The following is a 27,463-nucleotide window of genomic DNA, read 5'->3' as shown; positions in this document are numbered from 1 at the left end:
TGATCAGTTTCCAACCATTGTTTCTCGTCCTTCCCTCTGGTGCTCTGGTGAACAACCTGGCCCCCTCTGCCTAGTGGCAGCCCCTCAGATACTGGAACACGGCTATCACGTCTCCCCTATGCCTTCTTTTCTTTAGACTAGCCAAACCCAAGTCCCACAGCCGTTCTTTGTATGTTTTGATCTCCAGGCCTTGGATCGTCTTAGTTCATCTTGTTCAAGTTGGTGTCAAAGCTACTGGGCAGCAGTTTTAACTCCATACCAATAGATGCCAAGCAGTGGTGGGATTCAAATAGGTGAACAACCGATTGTCTGTGTGGATGCCGCTTCTGGAAGTCCATTCTGGGCCTGGGCAACAAAAAAATTAGCTACCAGTTCTGCCGAAGTGGTGCGAACCGGCTGAATCCCACCGCTGGATGCAAGGCACCATGGCTTTGCTGCTGAGCTTGTCGATCAGAAGGTTGGCAGTTTGGCGGGTCGAATCCCGAGTGCCGCGTAGCAGAGTGAGCGCCTGTTACTCGTCCCAGCTTCTGCCAACCTAGCAGTTCGAAAGCATGTAAAAAAAAATGCAAGTAGAAAAATAGGGACCACTCTGGTGGGAAGGTAACAGCGTTCCGTGCGCCTTTGGCGTCTAGTCATGCCGGCCACATGACCACGGAGACGTCCTCGGACAAGCGCTGGCTCTTCGGCTTTGAAACGGAGATGAGCACCGGCCCCTAGAGTCGGAAACGACTAACACGTGTGTGCGGGGGAACCTTTACCTTTACTAAATAATAATTAACAACAAACTGAAAAGCATTCAAATGGGCTGTCCCAACAGAACGATTCCAATTACGCTAGCCAGTGTGTGAATATGTTTGAACTGTACATAAAGTCATTTCTCTGTTGTTGTTTTTCCTAAGGGTCTCCTCGCCTTGTAATGGTGAAGAGACCTCTCTTCCTACTTATCTATCAAGAAAGAGATTTTAATCGTCCATTCTAGACCAGATTGTATTTGGCAAAGTGCCCAGCAGACTAAGGACCTTGCTGTGATTTTTTTTTATTTTTTATTTTTTGGCTTGCAAAGCCTGCTTCTGAAGAGGGATCTTGGCAACTGCATTTAAAAGCCACTTGAATTTGTCGTCTGAATGCCGGGAAATTATGCAAGAATAGAAATGGAACGGAATGTGCCTAAGAATGGACAATCTCCACCCAGCCATTCCCACCAGCTTCAGGCTTTCTTATTTGAATTCGCTGAATTCAGGCTTTCTTACCTTATTTCTAAACCCGTGTTTCTCAAACTGAAGATGCTACTTAGTCAGGTAACAAAATATCTGCAAGCAGATAACTGAGAGAGCACCAACGACTCCACAATTCTGGGAGTTGAAATCTACCCATGCTGGCGGGGGAATTCTGGGAGTTGAAATCTCTCCATGCTGGTGGGGGAATTCTGGGAGTTGAAGTCCATTCATGCAGCTGGCAGGATTCTGGGAGTTGAAGTCCATCTATGTGGCTGGAGAATTCTGGGGTATGAACTCCACCTATGCTGGCTGGGGAATTCTGGGAGTTGAAACCTATCCATTCTGGGAGTTGAAGTTCATAAGCTAGCAGAATTCTGGGAGTTGAAGTCCATCTATGTGGCTGGAGAATTCTGGGATGTTAAGTTCACTCATGCTGGCTGGGGAATTCTGGAATGTTAAGTCCATTCATGCTGGCTGGGAAATTCTGGGAGTTGAAGTCCACCCACGTGGCTGGGGATTTCTGGTATGTAAAGTGCACCCATCTTAAAAGTTACTGAGATGGTTGAGAAACACTGGTTTACATGACACTAAACTGTATGTAATTGCTTTGCCTTTGCATGGATTCTCAGTCATGCTGGTTTGTGAAACAAGGTTAGTGCACACCAAGGTAATTGTGAGTTATTGAACAGGCCAAGCTTAGCACAATCCAGCAGCCCAGCTTTCATAATCATAATCATAAAGTTGGAAGGGACCTTGGAGGTCATCTAGTCCAACCCCCTGCTCAGGCAGGAAACCTGTATCATTTCAGACAAATGGCTGTCCAGTCTCTGCTTAAAAACTTCCAGTGTTGGAGCATTCACTGCTTCTGGAGGCAGGTTGTTCCATTGGTTAATTGTTCTGTCAGGAAGTTTCTCCTTAGTTCTAGGTTGCTTCTCTCCTTGATTAGTTTCCATCCATTGCTTCTTGTCCTGCCTTCAGGCGCTTTGGAGAATAGCTCGACTCCCTCTTCTTTGTGGCAGCCCCTGAGATATTGGAACACTGCTATCATGTCGCCCCTAGTCCTTCTCTTCATTAAACTAGACATCCCCAATTCCAGCAACCATTCCCTATATGTTTTAGCCTCCAGTCCCCCAATCATCTTTGTTGCTCTTCTCTGTACTCTTTCCAGAGTCTCGACATCTTTTTTACATCGTGGTGACCAAAACTGGATGCAGTATTCCAGGTGTGGTCTTACCAAGGCCTTGTAAAGTGGTATTAACACATCAACTGATCTTGATTCTATCCTTGTTAATGCAGCCTAGCACTGTGTTGGCTTTTTTTGGCAGCTGCAGCACACGGCTGGCTCCTATTGAAGTGATTGTCCACTAGGACTCCGAGATCCCTCTCACAGTTGCTACTATTGAGCAAGGTACTCCCTATCCCATCCCTGTGCATTTGGTTTCTCTTGCCTAAATGCAGAACCTTACTTTTTTCACCATTGAATTTCATTTTGTTAGATAGGGCCCTGGGTTCAAGTCTGTCCAGATCCTCCTGTATCTTAAGCCTATCTTCTGGAGTATTGGCTATTCCTGCCAGCTTGGTGTCCTTTGCACATTTGATGAGTTCCCCATCTATCCCCTCGTCCAAATCGTTGATGAAGATGTTGAAAAAGGAATTTATAATGAGCTCCCAATCACCATCTTCCCTTTAAGAGCGTGAGTGAAAGGGGGAATGGGATTTAATTCAATTCAATCCAAAAAGGAATACAGTTGCTTCTTTAAAAATGAGGACGCTCCGTCCCACCGGGAGGTTTCAACTCGATAGCCTTCGGACCGCAATGGTAGTTCCCATCCGCATCCCCCTCTCCCTCCGCTTTGATTGGATTCGCCCGAAGGGGCCCAGTTTCGCTCGCAGAGCTTCTAAGGACGAGACCACTCGCCACCGACTGATTTCATATTCGCCGCGTATCTCCCCCTTTCTTTACCGGTTGGTTGGTATCACCCCCCTAGAGGCTGCTAGGATTAGCCCGGCGCCTCTTTTCCGAGTTCTACACCCCCGCGGGCGTGTTCAGAATGGTCTCGCCCCGTAGAAATAGGTGTAGACGTATCCGGGAGAGACCACTTCACGGCTTCCAGGAGGGGAGGAACTAGGAAAGGAATCGATGGGGCTTCTCTGAATGACAATCACTTGAATGTGGCTGGTTGTGCATAATTAGTCTGAAGGCAAGGAAAAAAATAATTGTGCATGAAGGTAAAATGAGTAGGGGGGCTCAGACTGCCGCCCCCAGGTTTGGTTGTAGGCTGGTCGCCTTCTGTGCTGGTCAAAAGGCTTTTGTGTGCATGCTGAATTAAACTGCTTTTTTTTGTTGTTGCACTTCTTGAATAAGCCACGATTGGCCAAGCTCATGCTGGGCCCTACACCTGACACATGGTTGAACCAACAACAGTGGCTTGAGTTTGCATAAATGATCAAACCATGGTTGCACACTGGTTTAGTCTAATGCGGAAATCTAGCAACAATACAGCACATCTGGGGTTTAAGGAGCCTGGGCTTTTAGCAGGTTGGGGCAACGTCCCTGGGGTAGGATTGCTACCAGGTTGGATCTAGTCCATTTTCTTTTCTAATTTCCCATAATGCTCCAGAGTGATGGGTGATGCATTACGGGAAATGAATCGACTTCAGATTTTGGATGAAAAAAAATGTGTTAAGGTGTCAAAGTTAACCAATAAGAGACACTCCTGAATTTGTGAGTTGTTGCCAGGATAATGTTTGGTGTGCTTGCGTCATTTCTCACCAGGTTGTAAAACCAGGTTCTGCCTCCCTTTTGGCCCTAAAGCTGACCACACATTCGAAACAAGCCATGTTTAGCTCTGTCAGGTTTCTGGGCTTGGTGGGGAGATAAAATGGGGGAGGAATTCGAGTTGCTGGAAAATTGAAAACTTGTTTTTTAAAAAAATGGTGTGGTTCGCTGTAAACTTAACTCTCCATCTGAAGGTCAAGTCTACCTTAGACCTCAAGTTTGTTCTTCTCCTTAGGACTCTAGTTCCCATCATCCTCAGCTTGCCTGCTGCTTAGGTGAGTTGCAAACTTCACTGAGATTTCTTTTTCTCCTTTCAATTTCCTGGGATAGGTGATTAGTTCCTGCCCTCTCTCTTTGAGACTTCTGGAGTCCGGTCAAAATGGTGAGTTCTCCGTTTCTGATCTTTGATGAGGATCCTTCCTGATGTTCCCCATGGCTTGCCCGAAGCCACGTCTGTCATCCTCAGCTACCTCTCTTTGGTTTCCCCCTCCAGCACGGAAGGCTGAAGGTGAAGACGACAGAAGAGCAAGCTGAAGCCAAGCGCCTGGAACGGGAGAAGAAGCTGCACCAGTATGTGACAGCCACCAAGGCCATCTTTGAGAAGGTAAAACACCTGAGGCTGGGACTCCCTGGTCTGCTCCTGGGACAAAAGGGAAGGCCTTGTGTGGATCGGGACATCTTGCCCTGGGGGCCTTCGGAATCCTGGCCCTTCTCGCTCGGTTGAAGAACCCTTGGTGTTGGAAAGGATGGGTGGATGGAGTGTGTGTGTGTGTGTGTGTGTGTGTGTGAGAGAGAGAGAGAGAGAGAGAGAGAGAGAGACGGATGCATGGTGGATGGATAGATATGGATAGAGATAGATTCATATGGATGGCTAGAGATAGATAGATAGATAGATAGATAGATAGATAGATAGATAGATAGACAGACAGACAGACAGACACAGACGGATGGATGGATGGATGGATGGATAGATATGAATAGAGATAAATACATATGGATGGATAGAGAGACAGAGACATGGATGGATACTATAATGGATGGATAGAGATAGATACATATGGATGGATAGAGAGAGATAAACATGGACGTATGGTGGATGGATGGATGGATGGATGGATACTCTAGATCGGGTAGGCAACCTTTTATGACTCATGGACTGGCTCAGGAATTCTGGGAGTTGAAGTCCATGAGTCATAAAAGAGCCGAGGTTGCCTACCCCTGCTCTAGATGGATAGAGATAGATTCATATGGATGGCTAGAGATAGACAGATAGATAGATAGATAGATAGATAGATGATAGATAGATAGATAGATAGATAGATAGATAGATAGATAGATAGATAGATAGATAGATAGACAGACAGACAGACAGACAGACAGATGCATGGTGGATGGATGGATGGATACTGTAGATGGATGGATAGATATGGATAGAGATAGATACATATGGATGGATAGAGAGATAGACATGGATGCATGATGGATGGATGGATGGATGGCTACTGTAGATGGATAGATAAAATGGACAAATAGATACAGTGGATGGATGCATGGCTGGATGGAGAGAGATGATAGAGACAGGCAGACAGGATGGATAGATGGGATGGAAGGACAAACAGACAGATATGATGGGTGGATAGATATGATAAATAGATGGATGCGGGGGGATAGATTGCACTGCATAGATTTGCTAGCAAATTGCCATTTTGAGGCAGCACGATTTTTTTTCAGCTTGGTTGGGGAAAAGCCTAACAGAATTAGGAACAGCCTTTGAAAGCTTTAAGGGGCCTAACCTTGACGTGCCAAAAACCTCCCTTTCATTTCAATCACCCCTAAAAAGTTCCAGAAAAGGCTGATCGTGCCTTCTGAAGCCCTTGGGGGCAAAAAAAAAAAGATTCATTTTTCAAAAGAGGCAAAACAATGGTTTGCCCCAAATGGACCCAGATCAAGAAGCCGGACCGACGTGACCTGCCAACAGCTTTTGACTGATGGTTGTTGTTAGGCCCGAACGTGCTGGGCCACAACCAACGACACAATGGCTGATGGAGAAGGTGTGGTCTACTACACGTGTAGAGAGGGGGCTCCATTTGCACAAAACGTGGCACTTGGGCCGGTCTGGTGTGATTGTAGGCCCAGCCATCGGGTGACTCAGCTTTGAAGTCACAATTCTGGGTTGCGCTGAGGGGATATTTTTCACTCTCGGCCACTAACTTTAAGAGGGGTGGACTTCAACTCCCAGAATTCCTCAAAACGGGATTCTCACTCGGCGTTTCTTTTGGTGCTAGGATTTTGTGTGCCGTGAGAATATATTGTGCAGTTCTGCAATATCTTCTGGAAGGGCCTTTGTCTGCTCATGACCTGTTTAACTGAATTTGACCAGGAATATGGTGAAGGGAAAACACTGTAATCGTTTAAAATGGCTGCCGATTTCTTCCTTCCTTCTTTCCTTCCCTCCCTCTTGGTTTCTGTCCATCTTTACTCTTTTCCCTTCTTTCCTTCCTTCTCTCTTTCCTTCTTCCTTCCCCTCTCCCTCTCTCACCCACTCCCTTCCTTCTGTTTCCTTCCTCCTTCCCTCTCCTTCCTTCCTTCCTCCCTCTGTCTCCTTCCTTCCTCCCTTACTCCTCCCTCCTTCCCATCTTCCTTTCTTTTTTCTTCCTCCCTCGCTCCCTCCCTCCTTCCATCTCCCCATCTTCCTTGCTTTTCACATCTTTTTCCTTCCTTCCTTCCTCCCTCCCTCCCTCTGTCTCCTTCCTTCCTCCCTCCCTCCTTCCTTTTTCCCATCTTCCTTTCTTCCTTCCTTCCTTCCTCCCTCCCTCGCTCCCTCCTTCCTTTCTTCCATCTTCCTTGCTTCCTTTTCACATCTTTTTCCTGACTGCTTTCCTTCCTTCCTCCCTCCCTCCCTCCCTCCATCTCCTTCCTACCTCCCTCCCTCTGTCTCCTTCCTTCCTCCCTTCCTCCTTCTTTCTTCTTCCTCCCTCCCTCCCTCCCTCCCTCCTTCCTTCTCCCCATCTTCCTTGTTTTTCACATCTTTTTCCTTCCTTGCTTTCTTCCTCCCTCCCTCCCTCTGTCTCCTTCCTTCCTCTCTCGCTCCTTCCTTTTTCCCATCTTCCTTTCTTTCTTCCTTCCTCCCTCCCTCCCTCACTTCCTCCTTCCTTTTTTCCATCATCCTTGCTTCCTTTTCACATCTTTTTCCTGCCTGCCTTCCTTCCTTCCTCCTTCCCTCCCTCTGTCTCCTTCCTTCCTTCCTCCCTCCCTCCCTGATAGTTCAACTCCACTTATCCTAAAGTACCCAAGGGTGAGAAACACAGTTAAGGGGAAACCCCCCCACACACACACACACCCTAAAAAAAACCAACAACCCTTCCTTGCTTGGTGTGCGAGGCCTTCCTGAGAAATTGGAGGGAGGCAGGGGTGCGAAGGGCGTGTGGCACGCCGCCATCTTCACTTTCCGCTTCAGAGGAAACTGGGACAACTGGACAAGGAAGCTCTGGAGCTGACCAACCAGGTCCTCAGCGCCAATCCGGATTTTGCCACGCTCTGGAACTTCCGGCGAGAGATCGTCCTGCATCTGGAGAAGGAGGAGTGAGTGGCGGGGAGGGGAGGGGAGGGGAGGGGGCCGCGGGGAGGAGGCGGAGGGTCTCCCGCGTGGACCGGGACCCCCATCTCCACACCTCCACCCCTTCCACCTCCTGCCAGGAGCCCGGAGGAGATGCAAGCCCTGTGCAAGGCTGAGCTGGCCTTCCTGGAATGCTGTTTGAGGGTGAATCCCAAATCCTACGGCACCTGGCACCATCGCTGCTGGGTGATGGGCCACGTCCCGGAGCCGGATTGGGCCCGCGAGCTGGAGCTGTGCGGCAAGTTTTTGGAGATTGACGAGCGCAACTGTGCGTACTTCTTTCCTTTCACTCCCGGTGGCACCTGGCTAGCAGGATGACAGGATACAGGTGGTCCTCGGCTTACGACCACACAGCGGAGCCCCCCAAAATTTCCATTGCTAAGCGAGACATTGGCAAAGTGAATTTTGCCCCCATTTGTATGACCGCGCTTGCTGCGGTTGTTAAGCAAATCGCTGCTGTTGGTAAGTGAGTCACTCGGTCATTAAGCGAATCTGGCTCTCCCCCCCCCCCTTGACTTGGCTTGTCGGAAGGTCGCCAAAAGGAATCACGTGACCCAGGGGACGCTGCAACCGTCATACAAGTCCGTGCTGGTTTCCAAGTGTCTGAATTTTGATCACGTCACCGTGGTTGTAAGTGTGAGAAATGGTCACAAGTCACTTTTTTCACAAGTCTCTTTTTTCAGTCCCGCTGTAACTTCCAATGGTCACCAAACAACTGTTGTAAGTTGAGGACTACCTGTAACACAGTTGGAAGGGACCTTGGAGGTCTTCTAGTCCAACCTCCTGCTTAGGCAGAAAACCCTATACTATTTCAGACAAATGGTTATGTAATCTCTTCTTAAAAACCTCCAGTGTTGGAACAGCTACAAATTTCTAGTGGCAAGTTGTTCCATTGATTAATTGTTCTCACTGTCAGGAAGTTTCTCCTTAATTCCAGGTTGCTTCTCTCTTTGATTAGTTTCTAACCCGTTGTTTCTCATCCTGCCTTCTGGTGCTTTGGAAAATAACGACCCCCTCCTCTTTGTGGCAGTCCCTCAAATGTTGGAATACTGCTATCATGTCACCCCCTAGTCCAGGGATAGGCAACCTCGGCTCTTTTATGACTCGTGGACTTCAACTCCCAGAATTCCTGAGCCAGCCAAGCTGGCTCAGGAATTCTGGGAGTTGAAGTCCACGAGTCATAAAAGAGCCAAGGTTGCCTACCCCTGGACTAGAGACATACCCAGGAATGAGGAATTCTGGGAGTTGAAGTCCACATGTCTTAAAATTGCCATGTTTGATCCTTCTCTGTGGCGCCCCCTGCAGTTCACTGCTGGGACTACCGGCGTTTCGTGGTGCAGCGGTCCAAGGTGTTGCCCCAGGACGAGTTAGCCTTCAGCGACAGCCTGATTACCCGGAATTTCTCCAATTATTCATCCTGGCATTATCGCAGCCTCCTCCTCCCGCAGCTGTACCCCGATCCCCAGCACCAAGGCCGGATCACAGAGGAAATCCTTCTGAAAGGTGGGAATTGGGAACGGACGGGTGGGGGGGAGGCATTGCGAGCAGAGCCCCCCCACTCTGAACAAGAAGAGGTTCAGGGTTTTCATGGGGTGGGGGGGCTGGTCTCCCCAGGAGGAGAACAAATACAGGTGGTCCTCAACTGGAGTCCAAAATTTATGTTAAGTGAATCGCTGCAGTTGTTCAATTAGCCACACAGTTGTTAAGTGAATCTGGCTTCCCCCATTGACTTTGCTTGTCCGAAGGTTGCAAAGAGGGGGGGAAATCACATGAACCCGGGGCACTGCGACCGTCATAAATGTGAACCAGTTGCCAAGCATCCAAATATAAATCACCTGACTGTGGGGATGCGACCGCCATAAGTGTGAAAAATGGTCATAAGTCACTTTTTCCAGTGGCGTTTTAACTTTGGACGGTCACCAAGTGAGCTCTTGTAAGTCGAGGACTTTACCTGTATTGCATTACCATGTGCTAGACAAAATGGTCTCAGAATGGCTGAAGGTTGGAAAACAATGGATTTTAGTCTTATTTGGGTGGGGAAGTCTGAGAATTTGAGTCCATAGGTGTTGGGTAGACAGACAGACAGACAAGATGGATGAATGGCTACATAGTAGATAGCTACAGTTAGATGATGGATGGATGGATGGAGATAGATAGATAGATAGATAGATAGATAGATAGATAGATAGATAGATGATGTAAGAGAGAGAGATGATAGAATTAGACGATAGATAGATAGATAGATAGATAGATAGATAGATAGATAGACGATGTAAGAGAGATGATAGAATTAGATAGATAGATAGATAGATAGATAGATAGATAGATAGATAGATAGATAGATAGATAGATAGATACAATTAGATGATAGCTAGATAGGTAGATGATAGATAGATAGATGATAGACAGATAGAGAGAGAGATAGAAAGATAGAATTAGATAATAGATAGATAGATAGATAGAATTAAATGATAGATAGACAGATAGGTAGATAAGTAGATGATGTAAGAGAGGTAGATAAATAGATGATGTAAGATATATATATATAGATAGATATAGAATAAAGAGAATTAGATGATAGATGATAGATAGATACAATTAGATGATATAGATTAGATAGATAGATAGATAGATAGATAGATAGATAGATAGATAGATAGATAGATAGATAGATAGATAGATGGATAGAAGGATGGATGGGTAGTTAGGTACAAACAATTAGATAATAGATGATTTTATATATGTATAGAATATGTGTATATATACAGTATATAAACAATTATATACACTGTGTGTGTGTGTGTGTGTGTGTGTGTGTATATATATATATATATATATATATATATAAACAGTTAGGTAGATTATAGATGATACAGAATTAGAAATAGACAGACAATTAGAGAGATAATAGGCAGATAGAGTTGAACTCCAAAAGTCTTAAAGCAGATGAGATTGAGGAGCTGATGTGTAGCCCATCCATTTTCCGCTGCTTGCTGCTTCTCATCAAAAGGCGAATAAACCATATTTCTTAACTGCTCTTCTCTCCTCTCTTGAGCACCACCCCATCTCCTTTTTGCTGCTTTTTAGTTTTCTTTTGAATCTCTCTCTCTCTCTCTTTTTTTTTTTGGAGTGTCTCGAACCCATGATTGAATCCATGCCAGCCACTCTTGCCCAACCCTCCAAAAGCAGCCGATTTTATCAGCCGGGGGACGATTCCCAGCTTTGCGTAGGCTGCCCGGTTCGGTTCCTTCTTCCTGATCATCATCAAAAGCCCAAATTTTGTTCTTCTTTTCATGAGGGTGCACCGCCTTCCTTTAATTGTGCCGTAAATCATCTTTTGGACAGATTCCTTTATCCCAGTTGAGCTTGGTGTGGAGGCTTTGAGTGGCTTTATCAGATGTTCCTTTTTGAAAGGGGAGGGGAAAAAAAATCTGTTTTTTTTCCTTCCTTTTAAATGTCTGGCAAATCACTCTGGGAAAGGGAGTTTTCCTCACAAATCATTTCTGGGCCATGAAAAAACATATCTGAAGTTTAGTGGGGTGTTTTCTCTCAAAAGCATTTTTCAGGGAGGAGATGACCTCCTTATATATTTTGGGCCTGCGATCCCAAGTTCGCCCTTCACACGGGCTATTTAACCTGCATGTTTTTCCTCACAACGTCGGGATACGGGTAGTCCTCAACTTAACAACCAGAGCTGAATTTTCACTCTTAAGCTAGGCGGTTTAAGCAGGCCGCACCTGATTTTGTGACCTTTTATTTTATTTTTATTTATTTATTTTGGGGGGGGAAGGCTATGGAGAGTAAGGGAATCAGTGTGGTTGTTAAATGAATCACGTGGTTTTGTTAAGCGAATCCAGCTTTCCCCCATTGACTTGGTTTGTGGGAAGCCGGCTGGGAAGGTCACACACAAATGGTGACCCTGGGACAGTTCAACTGTCATAAATAGAGGCCAATTTATCAATTTTGAGCAGCTGACTGTGGGGATGCTGTGATGGTTGTAAGTGTGAGGACTGGTCATAAATATGGCTTGTTTCAATGCTGTTCTAAATTTGAATGATGGCTGAAGGAATGGTTGTAAGTCAATGACTGTAGTTTTTTTTTTCTTATCTACCTTCCTTCCTTCCTTCCCTTCTCTTAACTTTTCTTTTTTCATTCCTTCTTTCCTTCCTTCCTTCTCTTCTCGTCTCCTTTCCTCTTTTTCTTCTCTTAACTTCTTCCTTTCTTTTTTCCTTCTTTCTCTCTTTTCCTCTTCCTTTTCTTCTCTTCTTCCTGTCTTTTTCCTTCCTTCCCTCCTTCCTTCCTTCTCTTCTCTTAACTTTTCTTTTTTCTTTCTTTCTTTTCTTCCTTCCTTCTCTTCTCGTCTCCTTTCCTCTTTTTCTTCTCTTAACTTCTTCCTTTCTTTTTTCCTTCTTTCTCTTTTCCTTTTCTTCTCTTCTTCCTGTCTTTTTTCCTTCCTTTTCTCTCCCTTCCTTCTTTTTCTTCTCCTTTTTTCCTTCTTTTTCTTCTCTTCACCTCTTCTCTTAACGTCTTCCTTCCTCCCCTCCTCTCCTCTTCCTTCTTTTTCTTCTCTCAACTTCTTCCTTTCTTTTTTTTTCCTCTTTTCTCCTCCTCTTCTTCTCTCAACTTCTTCCTTCCTTCCTCCCTTTTTTTCTTTTTGAGCCCTGGTTCTCCTCTTAACCACCACCCCCCTCCAAAATTAATAATAAAAAAAAACAAAAGTTTGTGGAAGATTAAATAAACAGAGGATAAGAGCTTCAGAAATTCCTTTGGACAAGGAGAGCATTAAAAGGTAATTAATCATAACCGTCTCCAGGAAGAGTGACAATTTCTAAGTCAGCTTCCCTTTCAACCTCCTCCTCCTCCTCCTTTCTCATTCCCTTTTCAGCCCCTTTAGAAATAAGAAGAGGAACAAAAAATCTCAGCCAGCCGCACCTGCCTGATCTCAGCTTTCTCATGATCGAAAAATGTTGAGTGGTTTCTGTTTGCAAAAGCCACGATAGCAACCATTCTCGGATTGCCAAAAATTGGCCTAATCGCTCTGCACCCAATGCTGCAAAAAAAATTTCCCCCCTGGAGCAATTTTACTGGTCTTTTTTTGCGTGTGTGTGTGTGTGTGTGTGTGGCTTTTTTGGTCTGGGGTGGTGCTTTCATTCCATGCAAGGAAAAACGGGTGCTCAGCTCTCGTTACATGTGAGGGCTCAGCTCGGAACAAACCAGGATCCACCGTCTTTTGGGGACGTCCACAAACAGGGGTATCCAAGAAGTAAAATCAAGATTGGTTTGTCTCCTTGCCGGAGGGAGAATTCATCCTGCAGTTCAGTCTGGACCAGGTTTTCCCCGTGGGTTTAAAAGTCAGCTGCCGTAGTGGGGGGGGGGGTGTCTCCAATTTACGACCATAATTGGAGAATGGAAAATTGGTCGATAAGCGAGACATCCAACAGTCGCCATTTGCGGCCTTCCCTGCCAGCCTCCCCCTTGGCTGGGAAAATCACAAATGACGGTCACATGTCTCCGGGACACTGCAACCATCATAAATCCATGCCAGTTGCAAGCACCCAAATTTACGGTCGTAAATGCGAGGACCGGTCGTTAAGTCACTTTTTTCCAGTGCCAGAGTTGCTAGGACTACCCCCAACGTGGCACTTTGGATGTGAAAATGCTTCTTGTTGATATTTATGGCTAAAAATATCAGCTGTTTCTTGGCAGTTGCTAGGGGTTCCAATTCTGCTCCTCTGGGTTGATTATTATTATTATTATTATTATTATTATTATTATTATTATTATTATTATTAATTATTATTATTATTATTATTATATAAAACTTTTATTCATAAAACATGAAACTCAGTCAACTGAACACTCAAATTGACTGGAACTAATGGTCGACACGGGTTGCTGCCAGCGTCCTAGGTATCAACCAGGTATCTCCTTAAAATATAAGATGTTCTGAGTAGCGCAGTTTTTTGTAGTTATTGCAGGAAGCTACAATTTCTTGATGTATTTTGCAAAGTTTTTGGACATCGTTCCCAGTGCCCCGATAACAATGGGTATCACTGTTACACGTTTCATCCATAATCGCGCAGTTTCGATGGCCAGGTCGCGGTATTTTGTAATTTTTCCCAGTTCTTTGTCTTCGACTCTGGCATCTCCTGGTACAGCGATATCAATCAGCTGTACGCTTCGGTTCTCTACGACTGCGATATCTGGCGTGTTGCGTTCCAAATGGCGATCTGTCTGTATTCGGAAGTCCCACAAGTTCTTCACCCTCTCATTCTCGACAAATTATTATTATTATTATTATTATTATTATTATTATTATTATTATTATTATTATTATTATTATTATTATCATTATCATCATCATCATCATCATCATCATCATCATCATCATCATCATTATCATTACGACTGGTGGCCCCCAGGGGGAGGGTGTTCTCTGTGGGCACGCCGGATTTATGGAACCATCTTCCGGTCGAGCTCCGGATGGCGCCTGACCTCCGCTCCTTCCGGCGCGATCTCAAAACCTACCTTTTTGAACAAGCTGGCCTGGCCTGATGGGATGGGGTTGGGTTGTATTAATCTGTTTTAATCTATTTTTAATGTGTTTTAACTTATTCATGGGCATTTGTTTAATCGTTTTTAATTTTTGTATCTTGTTTTTTAATATGTATTGCCCTGTTCACCGCCCTAAGTCCTCCGGGAGAAGGGCGGTATACAAATAAAATTAATAATAATAATAATAACAATAATTACATATTAAATTTATATGCAGCCCATCTCATTGTCAAGCAACTCTGGGTGGCTTATAAATTTGAAGACCCCTGATATAAAACCATGAAAAATATTATTAAAACATTCAGGGATAAGAATGAAAAGATTTGATCCAATCTTCTCCCTTCCAGAGCTGGAACTGGTGCAAAATGCTTTCTTCACGGACCCCAACGACCAGAGTGCGTGGTTCTACCACCGCTGGCTTCTGGGCAGAGGTAGGAGCCAAGCAGCCATTTTGTTTTCAGGGAAATTCGGCCCAAGGCCGATTTTGAGGAGGGGTTTTGTTTCAGGCCTCCCCAGGATAGGAAGGGGGGGGCAGGGCAGAGGTTTCTCTCCAGATAAATCAAAATTATCCCCACAGATTCTTCTGGTTGCTGCTGAGGACATTGGAGGCCGGAAGAAATGAGGCTGAAAGTTAAAGGAGTTGGTGGTCTCTGAGCTTGGTTGTTTTCTTGCGGACATTTCCTGACCCAACTAGGGAACGTCATCAGTGCGAGGGTCAATAGAGCACTGAAGATGTTACCTATGTTAGGCATATGGTGTTAGCCTATAATGTTGGGTTGAAAATATATTAACCATGATGTTGTTATGACTTTAAGAGGTTAATTGGCCAATGGGTGTGTAAGTGTTCTCATGGCCATAAGAGGAAGCTAGGAACGTAGTTTCTTTCTCTCTCTGAATTCACTGATCTCTACTATTACTGTTTTTGCTCTGCTGTTGGTTTACTACTGTTGTAAACCTGAACTGTGTATTGACCTCTGGACCGGTAAGAAGACTTTGTAGTTTGGATTACTTCTTGGACTGTTGCTATTGTTTATGACTTGGACTGTTTATTTTTGACTGTGCATTTTTGTTTTTACACCACCTCAAAGTAAAATACTTGTTGCTTTTACAACTCAGTGTACTCTTACTGTGTGACTCTTGCTGCTCTCAGTACCCTTCCTTGTCTGTGCAACTCTTTGGTAGCACAAGGAGACCTCTGCACAACAAATTCCTTAACAACCTAGTTGGGTCATGAAATGTCAGACGTCATGAAATGTCTGCAAGAAAACAACCAAGCTCAGAGACCACTAAAAACCCCACAGATCCTCCTCCTCCTCCTCCTCCCCCCCTTTTCCTTTTCTTCCTGCATTTCTCCTTCCCTTCTCTGCAATTCCCACACCCTTCTAGCACTGATGGTGTTACCTAGTTGGGCCATGAAACGTCTGTAAGAAAGCAGCCAAGCTCAAAACCACTCAAAACCCCACAGGTATTCCTCCTCCTCCTCCTCCTCTTCCTCCATTTCTCCTTCCCTTCTTCTCTGCAATTGCCACACCTTTCTAGCACTGATGACGTTACCTGGTTGGGTCATGAAACGTCTGCAAGTAAGCAAGCGAGCTCAAGACCACTAAAGACCCCACAGGCCTTTCTCCTTCTCCTCCTTCTCCTCCTCTTCCTCCCCTTGTCCTCCTCTTCCTCCATGTCTCCTTCTCTTCTGCTCTGCAATTCCCCCACCCTTCTAGCACTGATGGCGTTACCTCGTTGGGTCATGAGACGTCCACAATAAAACAACCCAGCTCAAGAGGGCACCGAGTCTTCCTCTCTCTCCTTGTGCTCCCCTCCTCCTTCACGTCCTCCTCCTCCTTCTCCTGTTCCTCCACTCTGCACAACTCTCTCCCTTCTAGCCCTTGATGCTGTTCCCTAGCTGGGTCATGAAATGTCTGCAAGGAAACCACCCAGCCGAGAGGCCACAAAAAAAAAAACCCACGGTTCAACCTTGAGCTACAGACATTCTTTTTTTAAAAGGAGATTATTGATGCTCTCATGAATTAGAAACCTTTGCAGGCCTGCTGATCCCCAACCTTTATAGGTGATGACCTATAAAGCCCTACATGGCTTGGGTCCGGGATATCTGAGGGAACACCTGCTGCCGGCATCAAGTTCCCTTCGTCCAGTGCGCTCCCACAGGGAGGGTCTTCTCAGGGTGCCGCCGGTTAAAGATTGCCCGCGGGTAACACCCAGGGGGAGGGCCTTCTCAGTGGGGGCGCCTGCCCTTTGGAACCAGCTGCCAGTGGAGCTGAGGACTGCCCCCGACCTCCGTTCATTCCGCCGGGGCCTGAAGACCTGGCTCTTCGAGCTCTCCGGCCCAGGCTGAGGATTAATCTTATTTTAACTGGGGTTTTATTTAGGCAGGGACACATATAATTTTTTTTAAAACTTGTTTTTAACTTTTGTATTTTGGTTTTTTAATCACCCTGTAAACCGCCCTGAGTCCTTCGGGAAAGGGCGGTATATAAATGTAATAAAATAAAATAAATAAATAATAAATAAGCCAGCACCATCCTGCGAGATAAATCTCCATATATCTGGCCCATGCTTCTGGTTCAGGATGGCACTTATAAAAACCCATCTTCCACTCCCCCACTCGGATGCCTTTGTTTCCCACGCTGTTCCCGCTTAGGTGATGCGGAACCGACCATTCGCTGCGTCTACGTCAACCGGGAAAACACCTCCCTGGCAGTGGCCTTCTCCCATCCTGTGGCGGTGAGTTCCAAAGGCTGTCAAGCAAACAAGATTTTTCAGAAGTCTGCTGGCCGGGCTGACCGTTCCCTTCTCTCCTTTTTAGGTGGCTCCGGCATCTCATGACCTGATTGTCTTCGGGGACGAGTCCCCGCTGGTGGTCCGCTGGCGCACACCGGACGGGAAAAATAAACCCGGATTTATGTGGGTATCTTTTGAGACTCAGCTGGACCACGGATGAGCTACTGATGGATTTCTGGGGAGCAGAGAAACAAATGGGGGGGTTGCTCTTTAACTGCAGGTGCTGAAAGAATCCAGGCTGCCTTTAAAATTAAACCTAGGCAGGCAGTCCTCGACTTAACCGCCGTTCAGTTAGCGACCGTTTGAAGTTGCAACGGCACTGAAAAAGGGGAGTTTTTTTTCCCACACTTAATTACCGTTGTGGTAACCTGGTAGTCGTGTCATGTGATCAAATTGGCTCATATTTATGACAATTGTACTGTCCCGGGATCACGTGATCCCCTTTTTGCAACCTTCTGACAAGCAAAGTCAATGGAGATGCCAGATTCACTTAACAACCAGGTTACTAACTTAACCGCTGCAGTGATTTGCTGAACAACTTAATCAGGATAGAGCTGGAAGGGACCTTGGAGGTCTTCTAGTCCAACCCCCTGCGCAAACAGGAGACCCTAGACCACTTCAGACAAAGGGTTGTTCAATCTGTTCTTAAAAAACCCCAGAGGAGAGGAGAGGACAGGACAATACAGAACAGAATAGGAATAGAATATAGAATATAGAATAGGAATAGAACAGAACAGAACAGAACAGAACAGAACAGAATAGAATAGAATAAATGAATAGAATAGAATAGAATAGAATAGAATAGAATAGAATAGAATAGAATAGAATAGAATAGAAAATAGAATAGAATAGAATAGAATTAGAGAATAGAATAGAATAGAATAGAATAGAATAGAATAGAATAGAATAGAAATAAGGAATAGAATAGAATAGAAACAGAATATAGAATAGGAATAGAACAGAACAGAATAGAATAGAGTAGAACAGAAATAAGGAATAGAATAGAATAGAATAGAAATAAGGAATAGAATAGAATAGAATAGAAATAAGGAATAGAATAGAATAGAATAGAATAGAATAGAATAGAAATAAGGAATAGAATAGAATAGAATAGAATAGAATAGAATAGAATAGAATAGAATAGAATAGAATAGAATAGAATAGAATAGAAATAAGGAATAGAAGAATAGAATAGAATAGAATAGAATAGAATAGAATAGAATAGAATAGAAAATAGAATAGAATAGAATTAGAGAATAGAATAGAATAGAATAGAATAGAATAGAATAGAATAGAATAGAATAGAAATAAGGAATAGAATAGAATAGAAACAGAATATAGAATAGGAATAGAACAGAACAGAATAGAATAGAGTAGAATAGAAATAAGGAATAGAATAGAATGAATAAATAAATAGCATAGAATAGAATAGAAGCTGGAAGGGACCTTGGAGGTCATCTAGTCCAACCCCCTGCGCAAGCAGGAGACCCTAAATCGCTTCAGACAAATGGCTGTCCAGTCTCTTCTTAAAAACCTGCAGTGTTGGAGCACCCACAACCTCTGGTGGCAAGCTGTTCCACTGGTTAATTGTCCTCACTGTTAGGAAGTTTCTCCTTAATTCCAGGTTGCTTCTCTCCTTGATCAGTTTCCATCCGTTGCTTCTTCTCCTGACTTCTGGTGCTTTGGAAAATAAGTTGACCCCCACCTCTTTGTGGTAGCCCCCGAAATACTGGAGTACTGCTATCATGTCACCCCCTAGTCCTTGTTTTCTCTAGACCGGCCATACCCAGTTGCTGCAACCAGCTGTAACAAGACACGTCGTAAAATGGGACAAAACTCCAATTAACAACTGTATGTCTTGCTTGGCAATAGAAACGTTGGGCTTGGTTGTGGCCGTACGTCAACGAACTACCTGTAAACGCAACACACACTGTCAGCATGTCGGCTTATGCTCAAATGCTTTTATCTTGCAGAAATCCAGGAATGTATCATTTGCATATTAGCCAGAGGAGATCGGAGTGGATTTAACTGCTCTCTGGAGATCAGGTTAGGCAAGGTGCATCTGAAGAGCGCACATGGAAGGTCCAAAGGAGAAAAGAATTGGGAAGAGATTAAATCAAGACTCTTAGACGGCGCTTCTCAAGCTGGACCGTTTGAAGAAGGATGGACTTCAACTCCCAGAATTCCCCAGCCAGCTCTGCTGGCTAGGGAATTCTGGGAGTTGAAGTCCATCCCTCTTCAAACGGCCCAGGTGGAGAAACACCACTTTAGGAGTTTCCTAAAATGGAAATAAAAAGAATAGAATTCCCGCGGAGTCTGTTGAGCAGGATTCCTGCAAGATCAGAGGAATTCCAACTATGGCAATTAATTCCTATTTAGAATGATGGACTTCAAAGAGCTGATTGCTCTTGCTAAAACCCGGTGTATTGTGTATTTTAGCTTAACTTTGGGTTGTTCTTTCGAATAAACTTGGCGTGGTCCAGCAAGGAGGCAGCCATTTTATTTGATAGCAAAGAATTCTCAAGCTGGCTGTTGACAAGGCTAAGCGAATCGCGACCTTTGTTAAGTGAATCGCACGGTCATTAAATGAATCAGGCTTGACATCCTTGTTAGTAGCCATCTGCGAAGGACCCCAATGGGGATCGCATGAGCCAGGAACGCCGCAGCTGTCCGTCGCTACGTGGTGGGTGGCCAAGCATCCAAATTTTAATCACGTGACTGCAAGGGGGGGCAGTCGTAAGTGCGAGGACCACACATGTCCCTTTTTTTTCCCCACTGCCGTTGTAACTTCCAACGGTCGCTAAACGAAGACAGTTGAGCCCCCAAATTTCCGTTCCGAAGCGAGAGCGTTGTGAAGTGAGATTTGCCCCACTTTGCGACCTTTCTCGCCGCCATCGCTAAGTGAATCGCGGCAGTTGTTCCGTTAGGACGGTAACAAGTTAAGTAAATCCGGCTTCCTCCATCGACTCTGTTGGAAGGTCACAAAAGGGGACACCGGGGATAAATATGAGTCGGTTGTCCTTTGGAATTTTGATCACGTGACCCCGGGGATGCTGCAACGGTCGTAAGTGTGAAACACAGCCATAAGTCACTTTGTTCTTGCAACGTCAAATGGTCATTAAACAAAGTGTCATAAGTAAATTGGGTATGTCTAGTCCAGGGATAGGCAACCTTGGCTCTTTTATGACTCATGGACTTCAACTCCCAGAATTCCTGAGCCAGCCAAGCTGGCTCAGGAATTCTGGGAGTTGAAGTCCATGAGTCATAAAAGAGCCAAGGTTGCCAACCCCTGGTCTAGTCTAATGAAGAGGAGGATGAGGGGGGACATGACAGCAGTCTTCCAATATTTGAGGGGCTGCCCCAAAGAAGAGGCAGTCAAGCTATTCTCCAAAGCGCCCGAAGGCAGGACAAGAAGCGACGGATGGAAACTCATCAAGGAGAGAAGCAGCCTGGAATTAAGGAGAAATTTCCTGACAGTGAGAACAACTAACCGGCGGAACAGCTTGCCACCAGAAGTTGTGAATGCTCCAACATTGGAAGAGACTGGACAGCCATTGGTTTGAAATGGTATGGGGTTTCCTGCCTGAGCATGGGGTTGGACTAGATGACCTCCAAGGTACCATCCAACTTTATTATTATTAAGTCGAGGACTACCTGCATAAGAAGAGGGGGAGGGGGAGGGGAGGGGGACAGCTGCTTTTGCCTTGTTCCAGAATTTTGTTGTTGTGGATTCCTTAAATCCTGCCATTTTGCCAGCTGTGTGAATTGCCAACGTCTGCCCTCAATGATCACTGGCCTCAACACACTTTTCGGGTCCTCTGGGCTGAAGGACACGTGCAGAAGGAATGTGTGCTCTTCAAAGGTGATGTAACTGTACACACACACACACAGAGTAACCACTATCCCCCACCCGATTTTCCTGCTTCCACTGGACCCCTGTCCCCCCTCTTTCTTCTCCGCAGGCCACAAGGACTGCTGGAACCAGGATTCGGTGACGGAGGAACAGGTGTTCAGGTAAGGGGGTGGCCCAGATCTCAGGATGGGGGCCTTGGGCTGGGTTCACACAACACGCTAAATCAGGGAGAAGCAACTTGCAGATCTCGGCAAAAGATACAGGCCAGAGTTTTATCGGACCGAGCATCCAGGAAGTCAGGTTAATGGTCTACAAAGCAAAAACGTTAGCTGGTTGGTGTCTGGGTGGATGGGGCTCCTTCCTTATTTTCCTTATCTATGGAATGGAAGCTGCCTTTGCAAAGCACTTCCCAGAATGCTAGGTAGGGAACTCTGGGAGTGGAAGTCCAAGATGGCCAGGGAACTCTGGGAGTGGAAGTCCACCCATACTGGTTGGAATATTCTAGCAGTTGAAGACTACCCATATTGGCTAGGGAACTCTGGGAGTGGAAGTCCATCCAAGATGGCTAGGGAATTCTGGAAGTCCAAGGTGGCTAGGGAACTCTGGGAGTTGAAGTCCACCCATGCTGGCTAGAGAACTCTGGGAGTTGAAGTCCACCCAAGCTAGCTGGAGAATTCTGGGACTTGTAGTCCACCCAAGCTGGCTGGAGAATTCTGGGACTTGTAGTCCACCCAAGCTGGCTGGAGAATTCTGGGACTTGTAGTCCACCCAAGCTGGCTGGAGAACTCTGGGAGTTGAAGTCCACCCAAGCTGGCTGGAGAATTCTGGGAGTTGAAGTCCACCCAAGCAAGCTGGAGAATTCTGGGAGTTGAAGTCCACCTATGCTGGCTAGGGAACTTGGGGAGTTGAAGTCCACCCATGCTGGCTAGAGAACTCTGGGAGTTGAAGTCCACCCAAGCTGGCTGGAGAATTCTGGGAGTTGAAGTCCACCCATGCTGGCTAGGGAACTTTGGGAGGTGTAGTCCACCCAAGCTGGCTGGAGAATTCTGTCCACCCATCTTAAAATGGCCGCCTTTGAGAAACACCGCTTTAGGATACAAATCTTCTAAATGCCGATTTGACTCCCTGGTTTTGCCTAATGAAAACAAGAAGCCTGTGGGGAAGCCAGGCAGCTAATCCACGTCTAACAAGCCTTCAGTCACCGCAGCAACTTTTGGCAACAATGCACAACAGCAAAGAGAGAAGGTGGAAGCGGCACCTCCTTCGAGAGAACAACACAACCGTTGTGCAGCCTGCACCACAACAGAGCCCAAAGTTTCTTTCTGTTCCTAAGCCAGACAGTTGTGAGGTGACTTTTGTCCCATTTCACAACCTTCCTGGCCAAAGTTTTTAAGAAGAGACTGGACAGCCATTTGTCTGAAATGGTATAGGGTTTCCTGCCTTAGCAGGGGGTTGGACTAGATGACCTCCAAGGTCCCTTCCAACTTATTTATTATTATTATTATTATTGTTGTTGTTGTTGTTGTTGTTGTTAAGTGAATTCCTGCGGTGGTTAAGACAAGGGTAGGCCACCTTGGGGCTCTTTTATGACTCGTGGACTTCAACTCCCAGAATTCCTGAGCTAGCATGGCTCAGCTTGGAAACCTCTCTTTCCCCTCAGCACGGCTGGCTGAGGAATTCTGGGAGTTGAAGTCCACGAGTCATAAAAGAGCCCAGGTTGCCTAACCCTGAGTTAGGAACAAAGGTTGTGAGGTGACTTTGCTTGTCAGAAGGTCGTAAAAGGGCAATCGCGTGATCCCGGGGACACTGCAACCGTCACAAATACATGCCAGTTGCCAAGCGTCCACATTTTGATCACGGGAGATGCTGCAATGGTCGTAAAGTGTGAAAAACGGCCCCAACTCACTTTTTTTTCTGTGCCGTTGTAACTTCAAACGGACACTAAAGGAATGGTCGTACGTCAAGGACTCCCCGTATGTCTTTGTGCCAGACCTTCTCTCTCTCTCTCTCTCTCTCTCTCTCTCTCTCACATACACACACACACACACACACACACACAAACACACACACACACACACAGAGAAAGAGATTACAGGTAGTCCTCAACTTATGACCACAATGGAGCCCAAAGTTGCTGTTAAGTGAGTTTTGCTCCATTTTACAACCTTCCTTGCCACCATTGTTAAGTCAATCCCTGCAGTTAAGTTAGCAACACGGTAGTGAAGGGAATCCAGCTTGCCCCATTGACTTTAATAATAATAATAATAACCAAGTTGGAAGGGACCTTAGAGGTCATCTAGTCCAACCCCCTGCTCAGGCAGGAAACCCTATACCATTTCAGACAAATGGCTGTCCAATCTCTTCTTGTCAGAAGGTCGCAAAAAGGGGAATCGCGTGATCCCAAGGACACTGCAACCGTCATAAGTACACGCCAGTTGCCAAAAGCATTCAAATTTCGATCACCTCACCGCTGGGGCTGCTGCGACGGTCGTAAGAGTGAAAAATGGCCCCAAGTCACCTTTTTCAGTGCCGTTGTAACTTTGAACGGTCACTCAACGAACTGTGGGAAGCCGAGAACTGCCTGTCTCTCTCACCTTTCAAATAAGGGCACAAAATGGCCGAGGGAGCACTCCCTCCTTCATTCTGCCTCAACCACCACCACCACCCCTGCGAGGTAGGCAAGGGATATATTATCCTGTTTGGTTTCATCACTGCAATCCCAATTTGTTTCTGTTCTCCACTCCACCGTCTCGGTTCTTGGGCACCCAGCGCCCGTTCTCGGCCCCAGGGCGGGCCGAGATCTTGCCGTGAGCTGTCCAAAGGGGAAACCGAGTCAGCTGGGGTGGTTTATTGCCCAACCGATGCTCGGGCACGAGTCAGGCTTCCTTCAGCCGGGGAAGGGCTGTGAGCTGTGCCTGACTCATGGGAGGAAGGCCCATCCACCAGGGTTAACACATTCATTGCGTGTTCAAAGGGGGGGGTGACGTCATGGGTGGAGGGTGGGGTGAGCCCGTTCAGATTGGGGTGCTGAAAAGTGTGTGTGTGGAGGGGGGGGCAGGCCCTGGCATCATGGTTGCAGCCAAGGGGCTGCAGATAGGCAGCTCAAGGGTTAAAAATCGGGATCTGGCCAGGGGGGAGGGGGGGGATGTTTTGACAAGTTGGAGATGGGTGGACTCTTGACTCCCAGAATTCCCCAGCCAGCATGGGTGGGTTTCAAGGGCCCAGAATTCTCCAATCCTAGGCTTCCGAATTTAGCTTTTTTCTGGGAATAGAGGAGAATGCGTTGTTTTGCCGTGTCTTGCAAAAAAGGGGTGTAATCTGTTCATGATCTGTTTAATTGAATTGGATCAGATGTTGGGTGAATGGATTGGGAGAGAGTGGGGTTCATAATGGCCGGCCCTTCCTGGCTTCCCTTCCTCCCTCCCTTCCTTCCTCTCATTCCCATCTCCTCCTTCCTCCCTTCTTTCTCATCTTCCTTCCTTCCTTCTTCTCCCTCCCTTCTTTCCCATCTTCCTTCTCCCTCCCTCTCTTCCTTCCCATCTTCCTCCCTCCCTTCCTTCCTCTCATTCCCATCTCCTCCTTCCTTCCTTCCTTCTCCCTCCCTCCCTCTCTTCCTTCCCCTCTTCCTTCCTCCCTTCCCATTCTTCCTTCCTCTCATTCCCATCTCCTCCTTCCTTCCTTCCTTCTCTCTCCCTTCTTTCCCATCTTCCTTCCTCCCTCCCTCCCTTCCTCTCATTCCCATCTCCTCCTTCCTTCCTTCCTTCTCCCTCCCTCCCTCTCTTCCTTCCCCTCTTCCTTCCTCCCTTCCCATTCTTCCTTCCTCTCATTCCCATCTCCTCCTTCCTTCCTTCCTTCTCTCTCCCTTCTTTCTCATCTTCCTTCCTTTCTTCCCTCCCTCCCTCTCATTCCCATCTCCTCCTTCTCCCTCCCTTCTTTCCCATCTTCTTTCCCTTCCTTCCTTTCTTCCCTCCCTCCCTTCCTCCCTTCCTCATTCCCATCTCCTTCCTTCTCCCTCCCTCCCTCTCTTCCTTCCCCTCTTCCTTCCTCCCTTCCCATCCTTCCTTCCTTCCTCTCATTCCCATCTCTTTTCTTCCTTCTCCCAACCTCCCCGTCTTCCTTCCTTCTCTCCCACCTTCCCTCCCTCCTTCCCTCCCTTTTCCTTCCTCCCTCCCTCCCTCCCTCCATTTTCTCTTTCTCCTTCCTTCCTTCCCTGTTACCAAGCACCTGGCACTTGCTTTCTCTGTCATGCTGTGGCTGAGTTTTCCTTAAGGGCTACTTCCTTCCTGACCTCCTGCCTCCTTCTCCTTGCCCCAGGTGCGAATTGTCCATCGAGAAGTCAACCGTGCTGCAATCTGAGCTGGAATCCTGCAAGGAACTGCAGGCCTTGGAGCCGGAGAACAAGTGTAGGTTGATAGAGCCGCTTCGCTCCCACACGACACGGGTGGATCCTGAGAAGAGACCTCAGTAGTAGTAGCAGCGTCAAATGTTTTTGCTAAGTTACTAGGCCTTAAGACTGTACTAACCATCTGTGGAACATCCGTAGAATGACATTGTTTTACGCTTCCCCGCAGCTCTCTTTCCTCCAGGAAAATATGCAGAATTAAAGGAAGCTGGTGTGAATGAATGAGCAGCACTGATTTGAGGTCGGGGTTCGCTTGATTCAACCTGAAAATCTCCTTTTTTTTTCCTCCTTAGGGTGTCTCCTGACCATCATCCTCCTCATGAGGGCTTTGGACCCCTTGGTGTATGAGCAGGAGACTCTCCGCTACTTTGCCACCTTGAAGGTCAGCCCGGGAGAGAGACACCGAAGGCTGGTGTCAACTCACACTTTGTTCGGAAGCTGGCATTGCGCATGTAGCATGCAACATCTTCCCTCAGCAGCTGGGGATTTGGGTCACTGCCCTCCCAGTGCACCCCAAGAAGGTCAGGCTGGAAAAAGCCACCCACACCCCACCCCATCTCGGCAGGATGCCTTCTGGGGACAACAGCACCCCTGAGCACGTGCAGAGCTGTCCTTCCTTCTTCAGCCCCCTTTCCCTCTTCTCCCTCATACATCCCTAGAGGGAAGTTACAAAAGGCTCCCTGGCTTACATATTAATTTGAGAAATCATCTCAGATTTCTTTGCAAGATTCTGTTTTTCATCCTGGGCCACTTTAAGAGGGGTGGACTTCCAACGCCCAGAATTCCCCAGCCAGCGAAGATTTACCAGAATTCCATATAGATAAAGAAGACCACCTTTATCACATTTTTGATAGAGTAACTTTCTTAATAGATGGTGGGAGTGCAGTCCACGTAATATATCTTGACCTCAGCAAAGTGAAGAGAAAGTTGGCCAGGGAATTCTGGGAGTTGAAGTCCACCCATTTTAAAGCATGCTGGCTGAGGAATTCTGGGAGTTGAAGTCCACCCATTTTAAAGCATGCTGGCTGAGGAATTCTGGGAGTTGAAGTCCACCCATTTTAAAGTATGCTGGCTGAGGAATTCTGGGAGTTGAAGTCCACCCATTTAAAGCATGCTGGCTGAGGAATTCTGGGAGTTGAAGTCCACCCATTTTAAAGCATGCTGGCTGAGGAATTCTGGGAGTTGAAGTCCACCCATTTTAAAGCATGCTGGCTGAGGAATTCTGGGAGTTGAAGTCCACCCATTTTAAAGCATGCTGGCTGAGGAATTCTGGGAGTTGAAGTCCACCCATTTAAAGCATGCTGGCTGAGGAATTCTGGGAGTTGAAGTCCACCCATTTTAAAGCATGCTGGCTGAGGAATTCTGGGAGTTGAAGTCCACCCATTTTAAAGTATGCTGGCTGAGGAATTCTGGGAGTTGAAGTCCACCCATTTTAAAGCATGCTGGCTGAGGAATTCTGGGAGTTGAAGTCCACCCCCCACCCCCATTTTAAAGCAGCATACAGTATTAACCTTGTGAATTCTAAAGCTTCCTCCTTCCATTATGTATTCAAGAGGGACAGTGAATAATATTTATATGTTACTTATATGTCAGGGTGTAGGTCTATACATATGTTGTACATAGTATGTTTTAAACGTGTGTTATATATGTGTACACTTTGAGAGCAAGCAACTAAATTTCATTTTTAATGTGTGCCATTGTGCCCACAGGAAAAAATGACCATAAAGATTATCTAATGTAATCTAATCTAATCAGTCTGGCTGAGGAATTCTGGGAGTTGAAGTCCACCCATCTTAAATCAAGCTGACTAGGGAATTCTGGGAGTGGAAATCCACCCATTTTAAAGCATGCTGGCTGGGGAATTCTGGGAGTTGAAGTCCACCCATCTTAAATCAAGCTGACTAGGGAATTCTGGGAGTGGAAATCCACCCATTTTAAAGCATGCTGGCTGGGGAATTCTGGGAGTTGAAGTCCACCCATTTTAAAGCATGCTGGCTGGGGGATTCTGGGAGTTGAAGTCCACCCATCTTAAATCAAGCTGACTAGGGAATTCTGGGACTTAGAAGTCCCCCCATTTTAAAGCACAATGGCTGGGGGATTCTGGGAGTTGAAGTCCACCCCTCTTAAATCAAGCTGGCTGGGGAACTCTGGGAGTTGAAGTCCCCCCATTTTAAAGCACAATGGCTAGGGGATTCTGGAAGTTGAAGTCCACCCCTCTCCAGATTGTTGGGGGCAATCAAGCTGA

The 27,463-nt window shown here is 46.3% G+C and overlaps 1 protein-coding gene across 3 annotated transcripts in view; it reads left to right on the top strand.

Annotated features, from left to right (window-relative positions):
* Positions 1-3,092: 3,092 nt before the first annotated feature.
* Positions 3,093-27,463, top strand: part of LOC308676112 (geranylgeranyl transferase type-2 subunit alpha-like) — a 29,706-nt gene continuing 5,335 nt past the window's right edge. The window contains exons 1-13 of one of the 3 annotated variants that reach the window (XM_081341845.1): positions 3,093-3,182; positions 4,327-4,378; positions 4,490-4,600; positions 7,454-7,578; positions 7,693-7,880; positions 8,918-9,115; positions 14,515-14,598; positions 16,824-16,906; positions 16,989-17,090; positions 20,720-20,825; positions 20,926-20,977; positions 25,131-25,219; positions 25,512-25,600. In XM_081341845.1, the coding sequence (XP_081197971.1) occupies positions 4,376-4,378; positions 4,490-4,600; positions 7,454-7,578; positions 7,693-7,880; positions 8,918-9,115; positions 14,515-14,598; positions 16,824-16,906; positions 16,989-17,090; positions 20,720-20,825; positions 20,926-20,977; positions 25,131-25,219; positions 25,512-25,600 (1,230 nt within the window). In that variant the 5' untranslated portion in view covers positions 3,093-3,182; positions 4,327-4,375. Of the gene's footprint in view, positions 3,183-3,206; positions 3,447-4,326; positions 4,379-4,489; positions 4,601-7,453; positions 7,579-7,692; positions 7,881-8,917; positions 9,116-14,514; positions 14,599-16,823; positions 16,907-16,988; positions 17,091-20,719; positions 20,826-20,925; positions 20,978-25,130; positions 25,220-25,511; positions 25,601-27,463 lie in introns of those variants that run through there. The other 2 variants (XM_081341846.1, XM_081341847.1) reach the window with 2 other exon arrangements.

This window comes from Vipera berus, assembly GCF_964194415.1.
Source record: "Vipera berus genome assembly, chromosome: W".
NCBI classification, from domain to species: Eukaryota; Metazoa; Chordata; class Lepidosauria; order Squamata; family Viperidae; genus Vipera; species Vipera berus.
This window is presented reverse-complemented; position numbering and strand designations above follow the sequence as displayed.